The 24,608-nt window shown below is 35.1% G+C and overlaps 1 protein-coding gene across 13 annotated transcripts in view; it reads left to right on the plus strand.

Annotated features, from left to right (window-relative positions):
• NAV3 (neuron navigator 3) overlaps positions 1-24,608 on the plus strand; it is a 944,477-nt gene that overhangs the window by 861,659 nt on the left and 58,210 nt on the right. For 10 of the 13 annotated variants that reach the window (XM_067697415.1, XM_067697414.1, XM_067697416.1 and 7 more), the window contains 6 exons: positions 218-259; positions 1,883-2,043; positions 7,108-7,296; positions 10,191-10,243; positions 15,881-15,904; positions 18,083-18,160. In XM_067697415.1, coding sequence (XP_067553516.1) covers positions 218-259; positions 1,883-2,043; positions 7,108-7,296; positions 10,191-10,243; positions 15,881-15,904; positions 18,083-18,160 — 547 coding nt within the window. The remainder of the gene's footprint in view (positions 1-217; positions 260-1,882; positions 2,044-7,107; positions 7,297-10,190; positions 10,244-15,880; positions 15,905-18,082; positions 18,161-24,608) is intronic. The other 3 variants (XM_067697412.1, XM_067697422.1, XM_067697413.1) reach the window with 1 other exon arrangement.

A 24,608-nucleotide genomic window follows, 5' to 3' on the forward strand; every position in this document is an offset into this window, starting at 1 on the left:
CTATCTTCTCATAGTCCTGTCACTAAATTATCATCGAAGGTGTCACAACAATGGACATCTGGTCTCCTTTGGTTGGCCTTTTCCAATGAGTTAAGCATTAAATATGTGTTACAAAAAGACTTATTTTGTGTAATTCAAACAGAACCATTTATGTTGGATGTGTAATTTCGAAGTTTTGTTTACATTATGTCCTTAGGGGTTTTCTTTGTTTTAACAGCATGCAGCTTGACAGAAATACACTACCCAAAAAGGGACTAAGGTATATATTTCTCTCAGCACAATTGCTGCCTTTCTCTGTTGTTACGTAAACTTTTTGTACTGTCTCCTTACCTCTTTCTTTTTTTGTTTGCGAAGAAGCACCTGACATTGAGGATGAAATCACTTTTAATCCTGATGTTTTCTCTGGCCTGAGGAGTTGGTGAGATGGCCCTCAGGTAGAGATTTTGTTAGAGGCCAAAACTCAGTAAATTAAATCTAATGTAAAAGCCATTATTTGGGGGGCAGCAACTTTTAGTTGAATTCAGAACTCACTTCTGAAAATTAAAACAAATTTTAATTTTCCTAACATTTGCATCTTGGAGGCATATGCTTGCAAAACCTCGCCCCATATAGTCTACAGATGTGGCCAGTGAATGTTGAAAAGTTGAAGGATGCTCTAATTTGAATCAAAGAAAACATATTTTCATCGTCAGATGACAAATACTGTAATTAAAGTATAATTTTTTTTTTTTTTTTTTTTTTGCGGTATGTGGGCCTCTCACTGTTGTGGCCTCTCCCGTTGCGGAGCACAGGCTCCGGACGCACAGGCTTAGCAGCCATGGCCCACGGGCCCAGCCGCTCCGTGGCATGTGGGATCTTCCCGGACTGGGACATGAACCCGCGTCCCCTGCATCGGCAGGCGGACTCTCAACCACTGCGCCACCAGGGAAGCCCTAAAGTATAATTTTTAAAGAATCCTTTTGGTAAAAACTCAGAAGAACTTTATTTTCTATTTTTCAGGAGTGCTGGTATTTATCAGATCAATATAGGCATGAATTAGTCTAGTATTACATCATAATATCAAAATAATTATTCAGTTCCTCATAAAAAATAAAATGAAAATTTAATGCATGGCCATCCTTTACTGTACACTTTTATCTGATGAGAAGATATGGAAGGAACTATGAATAGAGATACAACACTATATGAACATAAGTCAACTGCTCTTTGGTACTAAGAATTGACTTACTCTGGTAAAAGTGAATTCTGGCCAAATAGGTCTCTCTCTGTTATCCTCCTCCTCTCCACTTTCTTAGCAAGAGCAAACAGCTTGCAATTATTCCATTCTAAGATTTCATTCCAGAAATTTATTTTCCAATAAAGGAAGCCCATTTCTCTCTCCATTTTTCAAAAATAGATCCAGACATGGTGTCAAGTGGCATTTTAACCAAAAAAGTGTTTTTCCTTTTTTTTTTTTTAAATGATCTGTCAATTTGTGTTCTATTTCCTATGTCTTCCTGTGAGCATCACTGCAATTCCCTTGGCTTCTGGCCTACTACTGTCCACCATATTTAGTCTGTTTTTCACCCTCTTCATATCCTTCTAAACACTGTGCTTTTGAGCCCTTCTCAGTTAACCTGGCTGTCTGCTCACTGCTTATGATTTTCAACTACATATCTCACAGAAGCATAATTTTCTTTTCAAAATCCTTTATTTTTTTTCCTGTGAGATTCAAACAGATGGTGTCAAATCATCTGGAAGAACTAAGCAATTATAATTAGATTCAATCTGTTTGAGAATGTTGCTCAGTCTGACTAGTAAGCTCCTCTCAATTGTTTTCTCGTCTCAATATTGCCTTGCCCTTGCAGATGTGCTGAAGTGTCTTAGCTGTGCTGTTTTGCAGATATACTCCGTCATCTCGGCAGGCCAACCAAGAAGAGGGCAAAGAGTGGTTACGCTCCCATTCTACTGGAGGGCTGCAGGACACTGGCAATCAGTCGCCCCTGGTCTCCCCTTCTGCCATGTCATCTTCTGCAACGGGAAAATACCACTTTTCCAACTTGGGTAAAATATTCTAAAACATCAGTTTCATCTTGTTCCTTTCACCACATACTCTCCCAGGAGCCCTGGCATCTCTCCATAAGAATGGTTCATTTAAAGAGGAGTTAAAGACACCTTCACAGTACCTTTTATTTGTATGCTTACTGTCCACAAAATAATTTCCAAACATTATGCAGTTTATTGCTCATGACAACAAGTTGACATAGGTAATACTGTTGTTATTTTATAGTCTAAGATCCAGAGGCAAAAAGAGATTATTTGACTTAAAAAAAAAAAAAGGCTCACCCCTTGTAAGAGGCAGAGGCAGTAATTGATGCCAGAACACCTGACTTTAAGTCTAGGGGTTTTCTCAGAGTCCTCTTAAAAACCAGTAAAACACCTCCTTATTTTCTGTTTAATTTTTTTTAATCCTTATAAGAAAATGAATTATCTTTTTGTAGAAAATAGAAATAATTAGGAAGAAGAAAAATATGTGATTCCATGACTCCACGATCACTTCTTTGATCATTTTAAAGTTAAAACTCTCCTTAAAATGCATATGAGAATTCCTATTAAGATAATACCCTGTGAACATTTTTGGATAAATGCACTGAAAAGAAATGACTATTTGAGCCATTGGATTACTTTGTGTTTAGCATAATTTGTATGAAATATAAAATCATTTGTGTAAATGTCATAGAAAACACAGGGAAAGTGACGAAATAAAGTCTAAACATGACAGTTATCATTTAATAGATCCAATGCTTTTAAAAATAGATTTCTTTTCTATAAAGTCACATATAAAATAGTGTCATTTTTTTTCTCTTTTCACTTGAGAAGTTTTTTTGTAATGATAGACCAACAGATTGTCCAAATTCTTTAATAATTTGGGCTTTTCAACTTTCCGCCCTGTAGGGATAGTCAAAGCTATTTCTCTTCTATTGTAACTATTCCTGCTATACAGAATAGAGCTTTTGGCAATGAAAAACACAATTATTTTGGTCATGGTTCCACATGCACTAATGAATGTCTATCAAACACCAAGTTTTTGTTGCTAAACCTGCACAATGATGAGACTTCTTTGCCTCATAATGGCAAAGAATGGTATAACTTTTACTTTGAGTTGTAGTTGTAAAACACAGCAGGAAGCTTAAAACTTTGACTTCAAAAAATGAAATAAAAATGTTTTTATAGAGTCATAGGTATATGAAACAAAATCTAATTTTATACAACATTGGAATCAAACCCATGTCACCTAGTTTGCTAAGTTTGCTGGGTATCTCATGTCTCCTGTCAGTCTTTTCATTACTTGACATTAATTTGAGTATTTGAATCCCCACTCCATTGTTTTCCCATTGTTGTTATTCTGACTCTATCTAGTCCATCTTTCTTTGAGAAGAAAAAAAACTCACTACTTACTATGTCTGATCTTAGCAAGTCATTTAGCCTCAACTTTCTCATCTGTTGAATGGGTTCATAATACCTAGGTTATATTGTGAGGCATGACTAATGTGTGCAAAGACACAGGAGATTATCAGACTTGGTGGACTCTGCTACATCATCATGTTTATTGGAAAGAGATGTCTTACACTGTCAGAGACAATTGCAGTAGATTTCAAATTGATTTTACTGCCTCTACTCAAATCTCTCAACATTTTCACCCAGTGGGACTTATGAAGGAAGATCTTCCCATACATGTCAACACACTCTCATGTGCCTAGCCATATTTTATAAGCATATGTGGATTCAAATCAGGCTTCTGTTGTGTTTTTTTTACAAGAGAAAATGATGACTAATTTTAAAATCATGAAAATAACTTTTAGAGAATTTGGGTTGTATTTCCAGATCACTGGAACTTATAATTATTAGGCAAGAAAGTAGATACTATTAAAATGCAGTCATAAATAAGAGTTACTTTATTATTAAATTTTAAAAATATATCAAATATAGCTCTTTAATTTGAATATGGATAGCATTGTCCTACATTTTACTTTGGTCATCACTTGTTTTCAATTTGATCATTATTTTTTCTGAATGATCAGTAAGATAAGTGATTATTACTAACATTCAAGAGTTGCAGTATCCATGTTTTTTTTATCCTTACCCATTAAAAATATGTTAATACATAAAATTTTTAGAAATATTACTGTAAAAATCCATATATATAACAAACATTTAAAATTTAAGATCACTACTATTATGTCATTATTAGTAGACTACTGTGAGCTACTGCCAAAGTAAACTCTGATTTGTATATAGTTTCTGGCATGATAGCTATGTTAGAAACCATTCCTACCCAAGAAAGCATAACAGAATATATTTATATAAAAAATAATAAATTATTGGGTGCAGTTTCATTTACTATTGGTCACAGCCCTTGTGAGGCATCCCATAACCTAGTGAGACTCATTGTCATAGTCCCACGAGTGATGATAATTGCTCAGATTCATTTTTCACCTTGCCTCAAGGGTTACCATGTAGAAGCATTATTATCAACCTGCCACTTTCAAATTCTGTATATTTGATGGACCCTTCTGCATACAGAGTGATGTTTAAACCCCTTTGTATAGGAAGTTTCTTTGCTTTACTCCCAAAGGTCCCTCTACCTCGAATGTCCTTCTACTCCCCTCTCCGTATTCACCCTTCAAGCCATTCAGAATTAAGCCCTTTCTTCTATACTTATGGAAGAATAGAATCTCAGAGTTGGAAGAGACCTACATCTGGTTCAATCGTGCATCTATTATGTAAATTCTAACGACAGCTCTAGCTTCTCCTCTAAACCCACCAATGACAAACTACCTAAATCTAGATATATCACACTTTTGAAGTTCTTTAAATGATCAAATAAACATTTCTTGAATCTCCACCTAGTTCCCAGTTATATTCCCAAATTCCACAAAATAAATTAAAATTAAGTTACATATGACAACTCTTATTAAAACAACATCATAAACTCACTAACTGATGTGTCTAGATGTGGCAGCAAAGTCAGGGGGCAACCTGGAGGTATTTAAAAACCCACTCCATATTTCTGTCAGTTCCTATTCTCCTCAAATCATTACAAATAAACATATAATTTAATAAAAACAGTGGCTTTGATATGATATATAGCTTAAAACAAAGTCAGTAGTCCTCTTTTCCCTAATACATAGTCACACCTATATCTGTCCTATTAGAAATGTTTACATGTCTTCTCCTGGCTTTGAATGGGTCTTAGAGGCCATTTATTCTGCCATTTTTATTTTTTAATTCATGAAGAAACTGAAGGGTAGAAATGGAGGTGTTTGCCTAAAGCAAATGGAAAGCAAAGCCACCACTAGAAGCCCTGTACTAATTTGTGTCCCATTACAAAAATTCTCTGTCTGTCATACTTTTGTCTTCTATTGCATAACTTTTCTCAGTCTGTTCTATGTTATTAATTTCTCTACCTTTCAGTCACCTCCCCTAGAGGTCACTCTTGAAGCCAGGGATCTTGCCATATTTATCTCTCTATTCAACCACAATAACAAAAAAGCAAACCCGTCATAGATTTTAACTTAATTGAACATTCTTAAATAAAATGAATATAGTTCCAATGGAGAAGCTATCAGAAGTGCTTATAAATACAAACTATTCCTTTTAAAATCTACCCTAATCCTCATTACTATTTCACTTTGAATGAGCTAAGTGTTATGTTTTAAAATTATAGAAGGATACTTACTTGGATATCTCTGCAACCATTCTGTAAGAATTATGCAAAGCCAAACAATGAATGAAATGTCTTTCTAACCTCTATATACATGTATTAAAATGATGTACTTCTTTGCGTTGAATACTTCATTTATTTAGCAAAAAGTCAATTCATACTGTGGACCTAGAAGAGTCTGATTTACCCCAATCCAGGTACCTTAAACATAAACATTCAAGTCTAGAATGTCCTTTGGAGTATCTTTTGGCTGTCCTCAGCAATCAGATTGATTGTCACTGCTGACTGAAGGAATGTGCCTGAAAGATCTCTCTCTCTTACTCTCTCGCTCTCTCTTCTTTTCTTTCTTTCCTTCTTTCCATCCTTTCTTCCCTCCTTCCAATGGATTGGGGACTTTGCAAATCCCCCGTTTCTTTCTTTCTTTATTATGTGTCACATATGCACACATAGGTACAGTTCTTAGGCTTTTTATTTCTTTTCTTGGTCTTTTTTTACTGTAATTCATAGCTAGCTGTATCAGAGTTGTTCTGTGTATTGATTCATTAATACCTGTAAAATATCCAGCATAGTGCCTGGCAAATAGGAGATAATCTCCTTAAGTTATCTCATAGTATGTACTCCTCCTATTTTAGTTTGTTCTGAGATCCAGTAATTACATTAAGAAATGTAGTCTCTGTGTCACAGAAAAAAATAGCATATTCAGTCAACCACATCTTTCTTTAAATTGATGATTATCAGTTGGCCTAAAAAGTTGAGTGTCATTAGAACTATTTGGCAATAAGCACTAGGTAATAAATTCATATTCCAAATTACAGACTTAAGGTACTGCTTTCGAAAAACAAGTTTATGACTTTTGACAGTCTCACCGTGACATTCTCATTTAGGCACAGTAGAAAGTAGCTTTATGTGATAAACCTCACGATGAGCTATGGATACCACATACATTAGATTGTATTTCATTTTTATTTGCCTCTATCATAACCTAACTTTGATAATAATGATGGTACTGATCATGAACTGACAAAAATTTAGAACTCAAAATGACTGAAAGTCTTTGGTTGGAAGCTTCAAACGTTTCTTCCTGGGAAATTTAAATTTCTTGTATTTTATATTCTTTTCTATTTTTGCTTTCCCCATTAAAGTGATCTATTTTTCTCTAAAAAGAAATGTGCAGCTTCTAGGAACACAATCTTTTCTTCATAATGGGCAGCAGGAAATACCATGTTATTTCTAGCAAAAAACAGTAGAGGTGACTCGATGGTTTTGTTTAATACTGCTTTAAAAAGTGACATACTGCTTGCCATGAAAGTGCTAGAAAAAAAGAGGACTCCACTGTAACTGCTATTGAAAATTTCAGAGGCAGACATCCCAGAATAATAGGCTGTGTGTGCTTTGTTTTTCAGTGAGCCCGACAAATCTGTCTCAATTTAACCTCCCTGGGCCCAGCATGATGCGCTCCAACAGCATCCCAGCCCAAGACTCATCCTTCGATCTCTACGACGACTCCCAGCTTTGTGGGAGTGCCACATCTCTGGAGGAGAGGCCACGGGCCATCAGCCATTCAGGCTCATTCAGGGACAGCATGGAAGAAGGTAGGCATCGGGGGAAATAAAGATGAAGTTACTTTAGTTAACTCAGACATGAGAACTATCACATCACTCACATGACAAAGATTCCCTCAACAAAGTAAATAAGTATAACTCTCACTTGGGAGCCCTGAAGCTTGAAGAAATTTTAGTCTGCATTAGCTTCTGTTTCTTTCTGTATTTGGAAATATGCCAGAAATTGTTTCGATTAATACTTGGCTATAGAGCAGTTCAGAGTAAGTCTGGTGTTCTCATACAGAAATCTGTGTAATTTTAGAGACTATTTACCCTGGTGTGCCAAATATCCAAGTGACTGTTTTGTTTGACACCTCAGTTTAAAAACCATAAAAGATACATAAACCAGAAAAAATTCTCTTATGAAACAACCACATGCTGCCGACTTTTATTCTCAGAAACTCCCTCTGGTGTTAGTTTTTATTATCATATTATTTTAGAATTCATATTGTGCCTGCTTTTTGCTTTATAAGTTACATTTCTTATCCATTACATTAAGATTCTCACCTGACCTAATAAACGTCTTTGTAGTTGTAAAGTTCTACATGAATACTTTATAACAAAAACTCTTTGAAAAACTCAAGAGGCTTAATTGATTTTCAAATGTATGTAATTTTCTAAACTGTATAACCTCAAATGTCAAACTTGATGATAACATTTGAGAGATTTTCTTCTTTGATTTAATGAATGATTTTTAAGTACCCACACAGGAAAATTGTGGCACACATATTATAAAGCATATCAGCTAAGGATAAAGGTAAACACAGAAGTTCAAATAGATTAGAATAAAATCAGACGTGTAATCAGCCCTACTCTCCTAGTCCTTAGTAAGTCTGTATAAAAAAGGGACTCTAGATCTTGAAGCATACCAAGGGTTTAAACCTCTGGTCATCCATTTATCTGTGGTATGAACATGAGCTAGTTTTGTAACTTTATTAGTCCTGATTTCTGTATGCGTAATTTCTAAGGATGAAAACAGAGTCAAGAATAGTTCTGTTCCCTTCTCTTTCCCCTTCCTAGCTTCCTATTTAAAGTATCTTCTGACTATAATTGAGGTAGCTGTGAAATTGACTCCTGGTCTTCAGGTCACCGCTGTACATTTACTTAATACGTTGGTACTAAATCAGTTGACCGTAGTTGCCACTGCCTTTTGGGATATTAACCAAACCACTGAATTCACCATGACAGGTAGTGAATTCTACCCTGAGGGTCTGCTGATTGCTTCAAGTGTAGACAAAATGTAATTAATCTGAAATGTAAAGTCATCACCTTTCTGAAATGGTTCTATCACTCTCTTCACAGACAGGCCTCTTATATACTGGAAAAATGATTTGCTAAGCATACTGATGGCTTTCTAGGGTGCCTCATTGACAGCGCAAATGCTCTTTATATGCTGGGAGATTCTGGCCTTCCATGTATGAGAATTAAATAATCTGAACTGTTGAAAGCCAGCCCCAGTGGGCGAGATGGCTTTTTGATGTCTATACATTTAATACTGAATTATTATAATTCTTAAATTATGCTCTAAAATCAAGGACTTGTTGGACAGGAATTGTAAGGGACTTTATTGATTCCCTGCCCGGTGCTCACGGTGAAAGATGAGGAAACTGAGCCACAAACTTTAAGGTTATAGACCTAAGCAGCAGAAAAAGGCTAAAAATGGGATCTCCTGATTCATCGTCCACCTTCCTACTGGTGTACCATGCTAACAGTCTAAGTTCACACCAGTGTTATTAGAAGTTGAAAGAATGTGCTTTTGTTTAAAGATGACTAGCATTTTTCACACCTCACAGAGTGATTTGCTCAAGCTAGGACTCTGGGAGTCGTCCTTTATTCCGCTTTTGACCCACATCAGTTTTAAAGAGGTTCTTCCTGGTGTCTCTCAAATTCATCCCTTTATTTTCATCCCAACTGCCTCTATCCTACACAGTTTTCCTGGTCCTCTCCAGACCAGGTTGTGAGCACCCCCAGGTGCTTTTGTAGTACCCAGAACATTGCTCTTAATAGTATTTATATGACCCTGTTGTGATTATCTTTTTAGTTATGTATCTTTCTACTTCTTTTTGGTCTCCTAGGATTGTGGCATTCAATTTTACAGTCCCAGCATCTAGCAAGGGCCTGTCACATTGTGTGCATTTGACTAATGAATAAGCAGAAATAACCTTATATTATCCCACAATGAAAAGAAGAAGAACTTTTCTACAAATATAATTAAGCACAATTTTATCCACCTTTTGGGCTTAATATTGTACATTGAACTTGCAGAAATATAAATCATTCTGTTAATTGTTTAAGATTGGTATTTTGATGCACCTACCTAAAAGACAGTATGCAATTTCCATCCTTAATTTCAATGAGACACCACCTTGAAATAAGAAGTACTTTCTGTTACTAAAATTATGAAGGAAACCATACTTCTCCATTAGAATGGGTATAGTTAGCTCATCACAGATAATTTTGGAAGAGCTTGTTTCCCTGAAAGTTTATGGAGAAAAAAATTGAAAATGGATCTTTGTTGTATAAAAATGAAATTAAATAAAATACATAAAGTTTTTTTAAAGTTTAAACTTTCATGGCAACTTTAGGCGTCCATGATTTTCGGATTATTTATTATGTGGGAGTTTACTCTAGTTTTCAATACGTGCAAAGCATGCTAGAAGGGCTTGCACTTGTCAGTTCTTCTCTGTAATGTGGTGGAGGAGGTACTTTAGGGACCTTTCCATGGCTCAACATTTTCGATCTCTAAAAAATGACAGCAGACTTGTTCTCAGATTCTTATGTTATTTTTATTTCCTTAATCACCTATTCTTCACTTTTCAGTAAAGGTCTGGTGGTTCTGAGCAGACTTCATTACTTCACCTCTTGTTCTTTTTTGCTTTCTTCAGTTCATGGCTCTTCATTATCACTGGTCTCCAGCACTTCTTCTCTTTACTCTACGGTAAGTGTTAAGAAACGCTTTTGCCTTTGCCAAGCACACAAATGGTTAAATAGGTTGGCATTTACACAAAAGCCGCGCAATTAAGTAAGGGTGTACTCTAAGCTCCTGCATACTGATAAGGTGGTGGGTGCTCTCCCAGCCCTTCTATGACTCGTTTGTATGTGCTTCCACTTGACTTTTATGTACTCATTGTAATCAACGAGTGGATAGAAAACTGAATCTCATAAAACCCGATGGGCTGTGACTCGGAATCCCGGAAACCATGTATGGTGATCCACCATAATCTTATAACACTGACCCCTTTTCCTTGTTCAGTTCCCTGAGCCATGACTGGTAATTGTTCTATGGTATCTTCTCCATTTTCTTTCATAAGTTCATTTTTTGAGAAGATCACACCAAAGGGTAAAAGCGTAAAAGCCTTGGTGACTTTTTAAACTGTATCTTCTGAAAGAGTGTGATTTTAAGAACTTCATTTCTTAAGAGAGAAATGCCAGTGTATCAGCGTATTTTCCCAATGTGTGAAATTATATTTTGTTTTTGCCAAGATGAGTTTTCTGTCCACTTATTAAAATTTCATCATTTTCAAAAAGTCTACAGGCAGTTACGTTTTACGAAAAGTTTCCTTCATCCTAGGTTAGAGCGGGGTATATTTTAGTTTATGAATCTCACTGAGTCTTGAGCACTATGAATAATCCCTAATCCTGTATCGAAAGGTTCATGAAAAGTTCAAAGCCTCAGCTGTCACTGAATAATTAAGCATTAAGGGCAATACTAATTTTTTCATTCGTTTTCATTAAGTTCAAATGTTATGGCCCTCTTTTTATATTTATTGCTTTAAAGTGTTACTCAAGAGCAGACTCTCATTGGCAGAGGCAATATTTTTCTTATCATTTCTCCTTTTAATGATTAACATTGCCAATCGATTCTATGAGTAATGAAATCACTGTTAGCATTTAGATAAATCTGCTGTTTTAGGCAAACGGATAAAGAAGTGAGAAATGTAAAAATGTATCGGAAAAAACACAAAGAAATATGTCGTGTTCCTCCCATTGGGCCAATGCCACTGCTTGACGGGAGATATATTCTGACTTAAACCCTTGCAATTGAAGTCTCTATATAACATTAAAAGATGCAGCATCATTACAGTCATATTTTAAATATATAAAAAACAATATTTGGGTAAGACAGTACCTTCATGAAGCCTGAGAAAAACTCAAGAAGAAAAAGAGCATGGGTTGAGGAAAAACAGATGGCTAATTAGTATACAAGAGTCTAACAGACCTTTCTGTGATAATAAAATTATTCTATACCTGTACTAGATTATACAGTAACCACTAGTCACATGTGGCTATTGAGTATTTGAATTGTGTGTGGTATGACAAAGGAAGTGCATCTTTTATTTTAAGTAATTTGAATTTATATAGACACGTGCCTTGTGGCTGCTATACTAGATATTACAGGTTTACAGGGAACAAAGGAGGTACATTTAAAAGATTATAGATTTATAGGAGCAGATGTCAAAATAATAAGGATAAATTAGAAAGTATAAATGAGAAGTATTAAGAGTACAATATGAAATAGGCACAGAGATGAAAATAAAGAAACTATACACACATATTTATGTGATGAAATAGACCCTCATGTTAAGTGTGAAAAGAATGGATTAGGTGATCAAATCACATGAGAAGGTGATATTATTAGGAAATTAAGAAATTTAAATAGTTCTATTGGAAATGATGGAAATTATATAATTGAACTGACAGCCTATAGTAAGACAATTAAAATAAATGCATATGTGGAGGAGTAATAAAGAGAAAAATCGCAGGTGATAGAGGAGTCATTTCTGTCTCCAGTCCCCCATTATCATGCACTGATAGTTAATTGGCAATGAAAAGATATCTGTGAAAGTGCTTTTCAAACTATGAAGTGAAAAGTCAATTTATCATTTTTCTTCATGCCTCCTTAAGGACTCAGGATGAAGGATCAGTTGATTTACATTTTTGCCTGACTCTATCAGGAGTTATTGTGTGACATCAGGCAAGTTGCTAAATTTCTTTGGACTGTACCTGCAATGTAAAGTTGGCAAACAGCAGCCAGACCGAGCCCATCTGTCCCAAGGGATTTCTGCAATAGTTAGAGAAGATAAGGTTCATTACATACCATAAATTACAGAAAACTATAAACTGCATGGGAGCACCATTTATATCATAGTCTTTGTGATTTGCGCCTTTTGAAGTTATGCCATGTGCAAGTAACACAGTTGTGCATGATATCCCTTCATAAAATAATTAGGGAACTTGCCGGCGGTCCAGTGGTTAGGACTCCGCCCTTCCACCGCCAGAGGCCTGGGTTCAATCCCTGGTTGGGGAACTAAAATCCCGCAAGCCACACGGTGTGGAAAAAAAAAAGAAAATTAAAGTGTTTAGGGGAAAAAGATTATTATTTTTTTAAAAGACTACTAGACACTATTTGCTATTATGAGGCAATATACTGCTCTTCCTAACCATGAATATAAACAGTCTTTAACACCATCATTTATGCAACTAATAGAAGTATATGTTTTGATTAAAAATATTAAACTAGGGCTTCCCTGGTGGCGCAGTGGTTGGGAGTCCGCCTGCCGATGCAGGGCACACGGGTTCGTGCCCCGGTCCGGGAAGATCCCACATGCCGCGGAGCGGCTGGGCCCGTGAGCCATGGCCACTGAGCCTGCGCGTCCAGAGCCTGTGTTCTGCGACGGGAGAGGCCACAACAGTGAGAGACTTGCGTACCGCAAAAAAATAAAAATAAAAAAAAAAACTAACAAAGATGACTTGTTGTAAAGAACATTTACCTGTCAAATTACAATATAATAAATCCAATTGAAAGGATTGTTTCTTCACATATAACTCTTGAAGTCTCTACCAATTATAATTTGGTAAAATTTTCCAAAGTACCTTGTTATAAAGCTGAGTAAATCATCTTACAGAATTTTTGAGCAGAAAGATCCAGGGAGATTACACACTGGTTGGAAATCACAGAGCCAATCTGACCTGCCAAGCTGTTACCTTTGGCAAACTTTGAGTTTGTGTGTTTGTTCTTAAATCTAAGCCAACACTGAAAAAATATGGAGTTTTACCTAAAAATTCAAATTTCTCAGTTCCTTTTGAAAGTAATCGGAATATCTAGCAACACGGAAATGAAATTCCTCCAGGTTTACAGCATCGCCCCTTTTCGATGTTGGCATGTGAATTCAGGCAAGACCCAGCCTCCACCAATTCTCTTCCTGACACTGAAGCTGAGTTTGCACTGTTAGTTATTATTGTGCTGTTGCGTTTATTGCAGGAAAGAAATACTCCTCAGTATCCATACCTGTATGAAAAGTGGGGAAAACAGCTAACCTAGGAAGGCTGTGTGATTTTGTTTTAATACCCAGGGCTCTTTTTATTCTTTGTATGTCTAGTCCTGTTAAACATTTAAAATTTTGATCCTTGCAATAGATGTTTTCTGAGTGGCTGTATATTAAAAATTGTATTGAACCCGTTTTGTACTTGGAATCTAATTTGTATTGATTTAATAAGAGCGAGCGAGGGCTATGTTAGTTTATTGTGGAGCCCTTCAGCATATTTCCTAACACATAGCTAATACTAAAGTAAACATTTTTTGATTCGTAAGTTTGAAAGGATGAATGAATGGCCAAGTAATGGCTTACAGAATAAAGAATCATCTAATATATTTTTATTTAGGCAAGGTGTTTTATATTGTTTACCACCCTTGAGGACATTGGGCCAGCTTCAAAACCATCATTTAAAAATGGCAAGTAATCATATTCCATCATAATGTCATCAATCCATGCCTAACCCACTGAAAGAAATATTAATATTCTGGCTCATTGCTTCAACTTTATGGTAACACCTACCCAGTATTGCTAACCACAGGATATGAAAGAAGGCAAAGATTAAAGAAAAAGTTAGTTCTGAAAAGTTAGCAAAGAGAAAGTCATTCTGTACAGTATATATAGAATTAATATGTGATGGTTATGCATGTAACTAGTGTAACTTATTCAGGGCTTTTTTAATGAAAAAATGTGATGACTGTCTTTCTTGACTATTTTTTTTAAATAGCATACAATGCTCTTTTCAATATGCAAGTTACTTACTGAGTATCAGTTCTGTATAATCCTAGCAAGCCTAGAAGCAGGATTTGGACAGAATAAACTGGCAGTAAATATGCAAAATACCAGGGAAACCAAATAGTCAAAGTTAATCGTACCGTATGTCTCAAGGCAAACAACCTCCAGCTTTTGATCCATGAAATTTTTATCTTAAAATTCCTTCATTCTGTCTGATTCAAAAATCAAACTTTATATGAAACATTGAAATTATTATAACTTAAAAATATTGAATCTTCACTTTAAAAAGTTGAGATATAAAACATTAAAGCTTTATGTCAGAATTTGTTTTTAAAACAGTTTTCTTATAAAGGCTATTAGGATTCTACTAGTTAACCACTCTTCATTTAACCACTATATTAATAACTACATATTTTTTAAGAATAAAAATATAAGATAGAAAAAAATCCAGTTTAAAAGAGATGCTTATGCATAAAAAATATCCTGAGGGTTATTTTACTTTGTTTTAGTTTATGTTTTCTGGAGGAAAAGAAGAGATAAAAAATGGTTTAGGTACTTCTGTGTCAGTTAATCAGGAAATGTCTCAAAAGGAGAGATAGGAGATAGGAGATTGTTTTTCAGCTTTGGATCTGCTCAAGGCAATGAACAGACTTGTAATGTTCAGCAATATTATGCATTCTCCAGCTTTTTCCAGAATGAGGGAGCTTCCCAAATACAATGGCGCACATAATTCATTTTCTGGCATTTTGCAGCCCAACGTGAAGAAGAAAAACAGAGCTAGGAGTTTTCTACAGCTGAGGCCAAAACACCCCTCAAGGTCCTACAGCAGTGCTCATTTCCATTATCTGTGGAGCCGATGTTTGTCAGCCACTTTTATCACTGCCTTACCACTGGGGGTTTTAATGTTTTGCTGACTTGGAGCCCAGTAAACTTATTTAATGATCATTAAGAAAAGCAAATAAAATAGAAACTAATCAGCAGATTTTCTGTGGTTGTCAGTATAGGTCAATATTTTTCCTCTAGTCTTATTTGGCATTCTTTATTATCTATATATCACAGAATAAAACTCCGACTCCTAGGTCTTGGCTAAAAATCTCTGTAATTTCATAGAGTATAAATTTCCTAAAATCTGTATGAAAAAAAGATCTACTCTATTATTTTTTTCTGCACTCATATTTTTTAAAGTTTAATTTTATACCTTTTTGTTGTTTATGGTCTGGATCTTAGGGTAACACCATTTTTTAATTCTATCCTTTGCTTTCAAGACATAGTACATATCCATAAATCAAATAACTGATATTTTTAAAATACCGTTAGGTTTATATATAACGAAATATTCATTTGCAGTCCTACAGGTTCCTGTTTTTACTGTTTTAATTTAATAATATATATTTTACCATGTTCTTATGTTAGACCAAAATAACATTTTAAATACACAGTATAATTATTTTATTCTTTTATACTTGTAGAATGAATTGACACTAATTATTTATAGTTAAATTCTTTTTCCTTTTTTTCTTTTACAGGCTGAAGAAAAGGCTCATTCAGAGGTAAAAACCTTGTAGCATTTTTACATTTGACTGTTTTCGTTTACATTTATGATGAAATGAGTATTTCGACCACTAGAGGGCTCTATGATACAACCCATAACTCTCCAACACTGCTAATAGAAGTGACCCAGCTAGTGATAAATGGTCTTGGATATTTCCTCTTAAAAGAAAATGAAATGAAGTTTTTAGAAGCAAACTCTTTTCTCATGTTCTAGCTTGGAGTCTTAACTCAACATCTAATAAGTTGTCTCTAGTAGTAAGCACTTACAAATCTTTGATGGATGAATGAATGAATGTGTGGTCTATTATATTATAGTCTCTTCCCCCACTGCCTGTTAGACTAAGTGCATAGGATTAAGGCAAGTATTGAATTTGAGGCACTAGACCGCCACAACACAATTTACCAGTATCCCAACCCATCTATTATTTGGTGCCAGGACTTTGCTGCTTCTAATCACTTGATGTATACTGTAGTATATTGTTCTAATCACGTACATTTCACAAATATTTCATTGCCATCACGTACAAATCAGATTGCAGCCTGGAGAGAACATTATTTTTCTTTCCCTTTGTATAAGAGTTGTCCTGGCCAAGGAGAGCAGGGAGACTTTAATTAGGCCTTTATTCAAGGTGTGCTAATGACTATTTGATTGGTTTTACCATGAGCAAAGAAAAATGCATTGGTAACAGCCTCTGCAAAGGAACTCTTCCCTTTGAAGTTTTATTTTATTAGCCTTTTAAAGTAAAATTTGTGCTGTATTTTTAAAAATTGAAAAAGTATAAATTATATCAGTTTTATCTTTATAATTGCTAGACCAAAGAGTAAATACGGTTTTGAAAAACCTAAACTATTTACATCTCACGGACATGGCAAAATTCTACCATCGACCGCAATACGTATAGCTACTAAGGCATAGAAATACCACATCTGTTTGCCGTATTAGTAGTTATCCACCTCTCCTTTAATTATTTATGCCCCATAGTAGGTTATGGTTCTTTTTTAATGATTTATATTACTTTAAGGTTTCCTAGATTCTATTTTAAAGGAAATCTGATCATGTAATAGAGACTCTTAATTTGAGAAAGCCTCTTTGAATTTGTATTGTTTTAAGAATAAAATAGATGTTCTCTGCTTTCTGGAACCATTTGCAGTCGTCATCATTTGAATGCAGCTCAAATGCTCTTTGGGTCTGGGTGTATCTCTTTTTTTAAAGGACAGGAGCCAAATGGAATCACATTTACTAAAATTATGTAAATGTCCCCTGTCTCTAATTCCAGTTTAAAGTTTAGTTCTTCTTTAGAGTTTTTTCAGTATTTACCACCATTTCTTCTCCACAAAAATTTAATGGGTAGAAAAAAAAAGACAGTTAATGAACTGTGTCAAGAATGCTCTTTCAAACTAAGGTAGTGTTTTGAAAGTCTAACTACAACAATAGAAGACTTGTTTTTGAAGAAATGAGAATCATCAGTGTAGAATGTTTGGCACCTAAGTAACTAAAATCCCTTGAGACCAGAAGTATACTTGTAGACTTAGTCTCAGTTGCTTATAAATACCTTAACCTTACTAATCACTGTCTATATTTCATGGAAACATGAAGATTAAACTGTGGAAAGTGCTTAAATTAAAATTTTAAGTATGATATATATACTCTCATCTTTTTCTGGTTCACTTTTATTTGAGTGTGGACCTAACCAAACAGGAAAACATTTTAGCATATTTATGTTGGTGGTTTATCTAGCCATTTTTACAGTATTACTGATTTTTCCCCTTTGAAACTATGGATAATCTATAACAGCATTTCTGCCCAGAGCTCATAGTAACTCACTGAATAAAGGACATTATAACAAAGACTTGGGAAGGCTTCTCTAAGTGTTAGGAATTAAAACTCCAGCCAATAAAATTATTTTCAAATATGGAATCATTAAATGTTGAATTGGAGCCAACTTTCAGTGACTGCAGGATATTCTACAGCTTCTGAGAAGTTGCCAAAGTATAGGAAATAAAAATAAACATACCAAAAAATGGATAGAAAAATAAAAAGACCCAGAAAATATATATATGTATATTTACTGGGGGTAGGATGAGCTAATTATAGTATTGGCTTTTTTGGATTGAATTCTTAGTTTTAAGTTAAAATCTACTAGCATATTGATTTGATTTATTTTAATTACATTCAGCAAATCCATAAACTACGGAGAGAGCTTGTTGCATCACAAGAAAAAGTTGCCACTCTCACATCTCAACTTTCAGCAAATGTAAGTCACTTTTGATTTTTTTTGATATATTAAAACAGATGTTTATATAGTAAATGGGATAATTTTAGTAACAGACTCACAAACTTTAAATGTCCAAAATTGTACAGACTTTAGGTCACTAAATAGTGGGACTTTCCTGCACGCTGGGTAATCAAACGTAAATCCACGTTGATGAGGAATCACAATGTCGTTAAAGTGGCTTTTTGTTTCATGTAAAGTTGGAAACATTAGTAAAAGCTACAAGTCTTAGTTCTTTTCTTATTTCTCATTGTTACCAATGCCCAGCCCCACATACGTAAGACTTTCTTCAGCTCCAAGACAATGAGGGGTTGACAGTGATTAACTGTGGAGTATAAAAAATTCTTGTGCCCTGTCTCCTTCAGCACAATTTATTGGACAATTAGTTAAGCAGCCAGTTAATTTTCTAAATTTGGGTTTCTTAGCTATATTATAAATGAGCTAGAGTTCTCTCAAAAACCTTGGTAGCCTCCTTATAGCAGTTAAAGCAGCTGAGGATCGCAAAAAATGATGATGGCAAAAACCATCAGTTATATTAACATTTACTGAAGATCCTTCAGTGTGCCCCGGAGTATACTCAGAGTAGGAGCAGAAGTAAAGGCGAACATGTGGCATTGTGCCTGGCCCTAGGGAACAACAGTGTTAGAAGCAGCAGTGAGGGGTGAGGAAGCTCCCGCTATTTTGCCATATGTCCTGACACCTTCACTCAACATTAGTCTGCTCACTTCCACCGGGTGGCTTTGAGCCTGTTCCTGCCTCACCACTCTGCTCTTCGTGGAGTTCTTCCATCTGCTCAGCAAAGCTTAACACAGCAAGAGTGAGCAAATGTGGGCTCACTGGGTATGATTTAAATAAGAGATTTTTTTTTTTTTCGGTACGCGGGCCTCTCACTGTTGTGGCCTCTCCCGTTGCGGAGCACAGGCTCCGGACGCGCAGGCTCAGCGGCCATGGCTCACAGGCCCAGCCGCTCCGCGGCATGTGGGATCTTCCCGGACCGGGGCCCGAACCCGCGTTCCCTGCATCGGCAGGCGGACCCCCAACCACTGCGCCACCAGGGAAGCCCTAAATAAGAGATATTTTAAGAATAAAAGTTATTATGCAATATATTGGGTTGGCAAAAAGTTTGTTTGGGTTTTTCCGTACCATCAATAACCCAAACGAATTTTTTGGCCAATCCAGTACCTTCCACAGTATATAAGTAAGTCATTTCACTCACAATGCATTCATTTTAGCACTGTTTTTGAATTGACTTTATCTTTTTAACTTTGGGAGAATCAAATGAATTTGGGATTGGCTGTATTTATTTTTTATAGATGTTGTCAGGGGATTCTTAAAATAATAGCCGGTTTTAGAGAACTGTTTAGACAATACTGGAAGAGAACAGTATTATTTAACCCATATTTTTTGTCTAAGAATAATTCTTAAATAGTTCAGAAGCCACTGTAAATTTTATACTATAGGCTATATGTATAGTAGTATAAAGCACTCCTGTCTAGATCCCTGAATTTGCGCCCAGAGGACATATTGCAGTGTAAAAGCCGGAACACACTGGGTTGTGTTTGTCTGCAATGAGGAAGGCTCAATGACAGACCTTATGCACTGGATAGTAAAGACATAAATGTCTTGAACGATTACTCAGAGTTTTGTTTTATTTTGTAAATGTCTCTTGCATGGACTTACATATCAGTTGTTGGATTAATAAACGGCTGCTATACATAATAGAATTTGGGCTTTTACCCAATAATGTTTATACTGTCTCCATTTAAAAAGTAATATGGTTGACCCTTGAACAACACGTGTTTGAACTGTGCAGGTCCACTTATGCATGGGTATTTTAAAAATCTGCATGTAAGTGGATCCACACATTTCTAAATATCTGCATATAACTGGACCCACGTAGTTCAAACCCATGTTGTTTAAGGGTCAACCATACGCAATCCATGGTTGGTTGAACCCCTGGGTGTGGAACTCACAGATGCAGAGGGCCAGCTGTGGGACTTGAGCATCCACGGATTTGGGTCCTGGAACCAATCTCCCACAGACACCAAATGACAAATGTACATGTATATTGTATTAAAAAGAAAAACTGAAATTAAAGGAAGTGTTTAATAAAAGATATATATTCGTTTTTCCCTCTGAGATTCCCATTCCCATTCTTGGTTATTGATTTCTTGTGTTTCCTTTCAACATTGTTCTTCTGTATACCCCTGAATACATATATACAGTACACATTTGCAAAGGCTTATACACATACACACACACACACACACACACACACACACATACACACAGAAGGAGCCAAGTTCTAACATAGGAGGACAGTCCTGGGGGACAACTCGATGCCATTGTTTGGAAAGGTACCAAACATTTTACAAAGATGTCAGCCATTGGCTATCTGCCACTTCTCTCAAGTCATGCATGCCACACTATTTTCACTGTTGTGTTTTCACGACTATGGACTATGTATTCTCAGCTGGGCATTGATATGATCGTCAAAGCATGAATAGTGTTTCTTATGGTGGGAAAAAAAAAAGTACTCTTTTTTTTTTAAAGTACTCTTTTTATGCATAAAGCACAGATATATACAGAGTACATAAACAGGTATCCAGCATATCTGTGATATTAAAATGGCCATGGAGGAAGGGGACAATTAGGAAAAAAAAAATCTATAATGTCTCCCTAGGGGATGATAAAGAAAAAAAAGTAAGAAACATAAAATTAGAAAAATCGGTGCCAAACTGATAAATTTGTTTAAAAAGTGCTAGTCTTGGAAAAACTATCCAAATATCTCCAGCCTTCCCTGTCCACGTCTGTGTTATCATTAGTAGTACATTTTGCGCGTGGATGGGAGCTTAATATATATCCTATTTGGTATGTTCTTCTTTTTTTTTTTTTTTTTACTTCATAATGCATTTTAGAAATATTCTCAAATCACCTCAGACCCACACAGAAACCTGTACATAGCAGCTTTATTTTTTAATAGTGCAAAAATTGGAAACAACCAAAATGTCTCTTAATAGGTCCATGGATAAACAAACTCCGATAGATACATCCATACCATGGACTGCCACTCAGCAGTAAAATTAAATAATTATTAATACACACAGCAACTTGGATGGATCTCAAGTGCATTAAGCTTAGTGAAAAAAAGACCAATTTTAAAAGGTCGCATACTATATAATTCCATTTATTCAACATTCTCAAATGACAAAATTATAGAAATGAAGAACAACTTAGTGGTTGCCAGGGTTTAAGGAAGGTGGTCACCTCTCTCCTGAGAGTGGGTGTAACTATAAAGGGTAGCAATAGGAAGAGCTTTGTGGTGATGAAAGGTGGTTATTTACATGTGTGAATCTTCATATGTGTACCAATAATGAATTTCTGGTTTTGATATTATACTATAATTTTATAAAATGTAACCATCGAGGCAAACTGAATAAAGGGGTACAAGAGTCCTCTCTGTACTCTCTTTGAAACTTCTTGCGAATCTATAATTATTTCAAGTTTAAAAATTAAACACCTCAAGATCTATCACAATTTTTTAAAGTGATGTCTAGTTTTTAATTTCTTGGGAACTTAAATCTTATTTCACCATTTAGTGCTTTTTTTATTCGGTGGTGATATGGATTGTTACAGCTTTTTACCATCAGATAAATGTATTGCTGAAACCGTCAAAAGATAAAAGTCAGAAGATTCAGGTAATGAAGATATATATTATCTTCTATTCTTTTACAAAGCAGTTTATCAAAATTTACTTTAAAACTATTGCAGTAACTAAGAACTTGTGTAAGTAGATGCCTGTATAAATGTTTATAAAATAATTTTAAGGTCAGTCCTATTTTAAACATTTAATAGTATCATTATAATTACTAAGGATGGAGTCTTGTATATTTATGTTCCTTTGTATCTTTAAGGATATAATCTCCTTTACACATTCAGAAATTTGAATTATTTATAAGGCGCAAACCATCTTGAACTCATTCTCTTTAGCACTTCGTTTAAAATGTCACTTTAGATTCCGTGCACCATTATAAGTCATCAAAGGATTTACTTGAGAAAACACTTGGTTTCTCAGTTCTAAGAAATACTGCATTTAAATTTCATTCAGAGTGTGTTTCACGTCATTGCCTCTGAGTTAACATTTGTTGATGTATGTAATATATGCATATATTTTAATATACTTGTACAGAAATGAAATTAATTATAAGACTGAAAAGTTTTTCTGTCGAGTTTCTTCAATGTAAGTGAAATTTTTTTTTTAATCTTGTACATTTCCTGTTTGGAGGTAAAGATATGCCTTTTATTTATTATTTTATACAGACCACGAGTAAACTTTTTACTTTTTGGTGAAATGGGATCACCACAATGACCATTGTTGTATAGAAGTGTAATAGCCATGATTTATAAAGACAAATTACAATGTTTGGTTCTGTAGAAAATATCATTAACTGTTATTATTATCGTTTATTTAGTAATCATTTTAAGATCCAGCTATTCAGTTTTACTCAATATATGAATAATTCTATCAAGACTTAATTGGTTTTCCTTAATTTGGGCTTTTGGGGTTTTTTTTCTTTTTGTAATTGATGTGTCACATGTTTGGACCTGGCAGCATGATTATATTTATATGGAGTCCAGACAATAATCTGTGTTTTAATATTTAAATTTGAAACATCTGTTTCTCTGCTTTTTCTCCCCCTTTGTTAAAAGGGGCAGTGGTAAGTCAGAAAGTTGTTCAGTCAGCTCACCTCTCATTTGCCTGACAGAATATGACCTCCATTCAGTAGAAGGTACGCTGAGCCTTTCCCTCCCCTTGGGAAGTTCTCTGAGCAGAGCTGCAGAAAGCCTGGGAAGCCTCTTTATAGAGCTGTGTCCACTAGCATGTCTGGAGAAAGGAGAGAGGGTACGCTGGCCAGCGCTATTGCCTGGCCTTCTTTGAATCAATACCCCACCAACAAACAGGAAGAGAACAGGAGCCCCACAGTCCAAGGCCCCCGGGAATGTATGGTCACATCAGACAGTCAGCCAGGTGCCCCCTGGCCTCTCACCCATACCTTCATGCTGCCAAGCCAGGTGGGATGCATTTAATGTATTTCTTACAAATCTCAGCCCTTAGATGATCTGGAAATGGGCACTAAGGCTAGTTATTACTACCAGTTTTCAAAAATATCGCTGAATGAATGTGTAACCAAAAAAAGTTTTTTTTGTTTTTTGTGTGTTTTGTTTTCTTGCCTTTCACTGCGTAAGTCTTTTAACCACAGATCTCTCAGGTGTTATTTTCCTTGGGATTGTGTCCTATATCTTTGCGCTATTTAATATTTTTATATCATCTGGCAGTTACTTTTGTTTCTCTACATCTCCTTTAAGGGAAAACTATTTTGCACATAATTAACAATGACAGACACTGAAGGGACAATTTTATACAGTAAAAGAAATATGAAATCTTATTTATGATAGTTTCAGAGTCATTTTCAGTTCATCTAACTATTGAATTTCAAACGTAAAGTCATCTATTTCTGTCTATCTAATCTGTCTATCTATCCCCATATACATCTATGTAAAGCGTATGTTTTATTCGGCTGATGGGCTGTCACTGAATTCTGAATGAACAAATGCAATGCAGGCATTTTTCATAATGATATTCCATCTTATTGTTTAGTACCACAGTTTTTTACATGTCTATTCAGATTATGTGATTTCAAAACTAAAGACAATATGTATTAAAAATATTTTCCCTTAACTAGTATTCAGTCTTGTCTATTTTATTACCTTCACAGACTTCACCTAACACAAGTAGGAAATATTCATCAACATATTGATACAACTTTACTGTGGCTTGAAAATTACGCAGCTGCTAAGAGAAAAGTCAGAACCATGTAAACTATGATTAACAGTCCCCCTAAAAATCCACAGTTCTTTTAAAGTTATCATTTTATAAAGTTTTTAGACAAGATATATTTTCCTATAGTTTAATCAGTCTTACATTCCATTTTTTTCTCCAGTAAGGTGACAAACATTATCACTGGTATAAATGCCTTCCTTTATTTTACCTATTGTAGTGCCTTTCCATGAATCCAATTGGTGCGAAAGTTGCCCTTTTATTAACTTCAAAGTAACAAAGCTATTATGATAAACTAAGTTAAGGGGGCATAAACTTAAAGCAGCATTTCACAAACATACTTTTAACAAACTTTTCACGGAGAACAATGTGACTCAAATTAAAATGTTCTTTTGTAACTAGTTTTATATGTTCTTGTAAATAATTAATGAAGAGCAATTTTCCAAAGATTGAAAACTGACCTTCTAATGGTGAACATTTTATATTTACTCATAGATACCAAATATAAGCAATATATTTGTGCAGCGTATTCTTCACAGTCCTGCTTTCTTTGTCATATTTTTAATTCCTATTAAACTGATAAAATACGCA

This window comes from Pseudorca crassidens, chromosome 11 (genome assembly GCF_039906515.1).
Source record: "Pseudorca crassidens isolate mPseCra1 chromosome 11, mPseCra1.hap1, whole genome shotgun sequence".
Classification (NCBI taxonomy): domain Eukaryota; kingdom Metazoa; phylum Chordata; class Mammalia; order Artiodactyla; family Delphinidae; genus Pseudorca; species Pseudorca crassidens.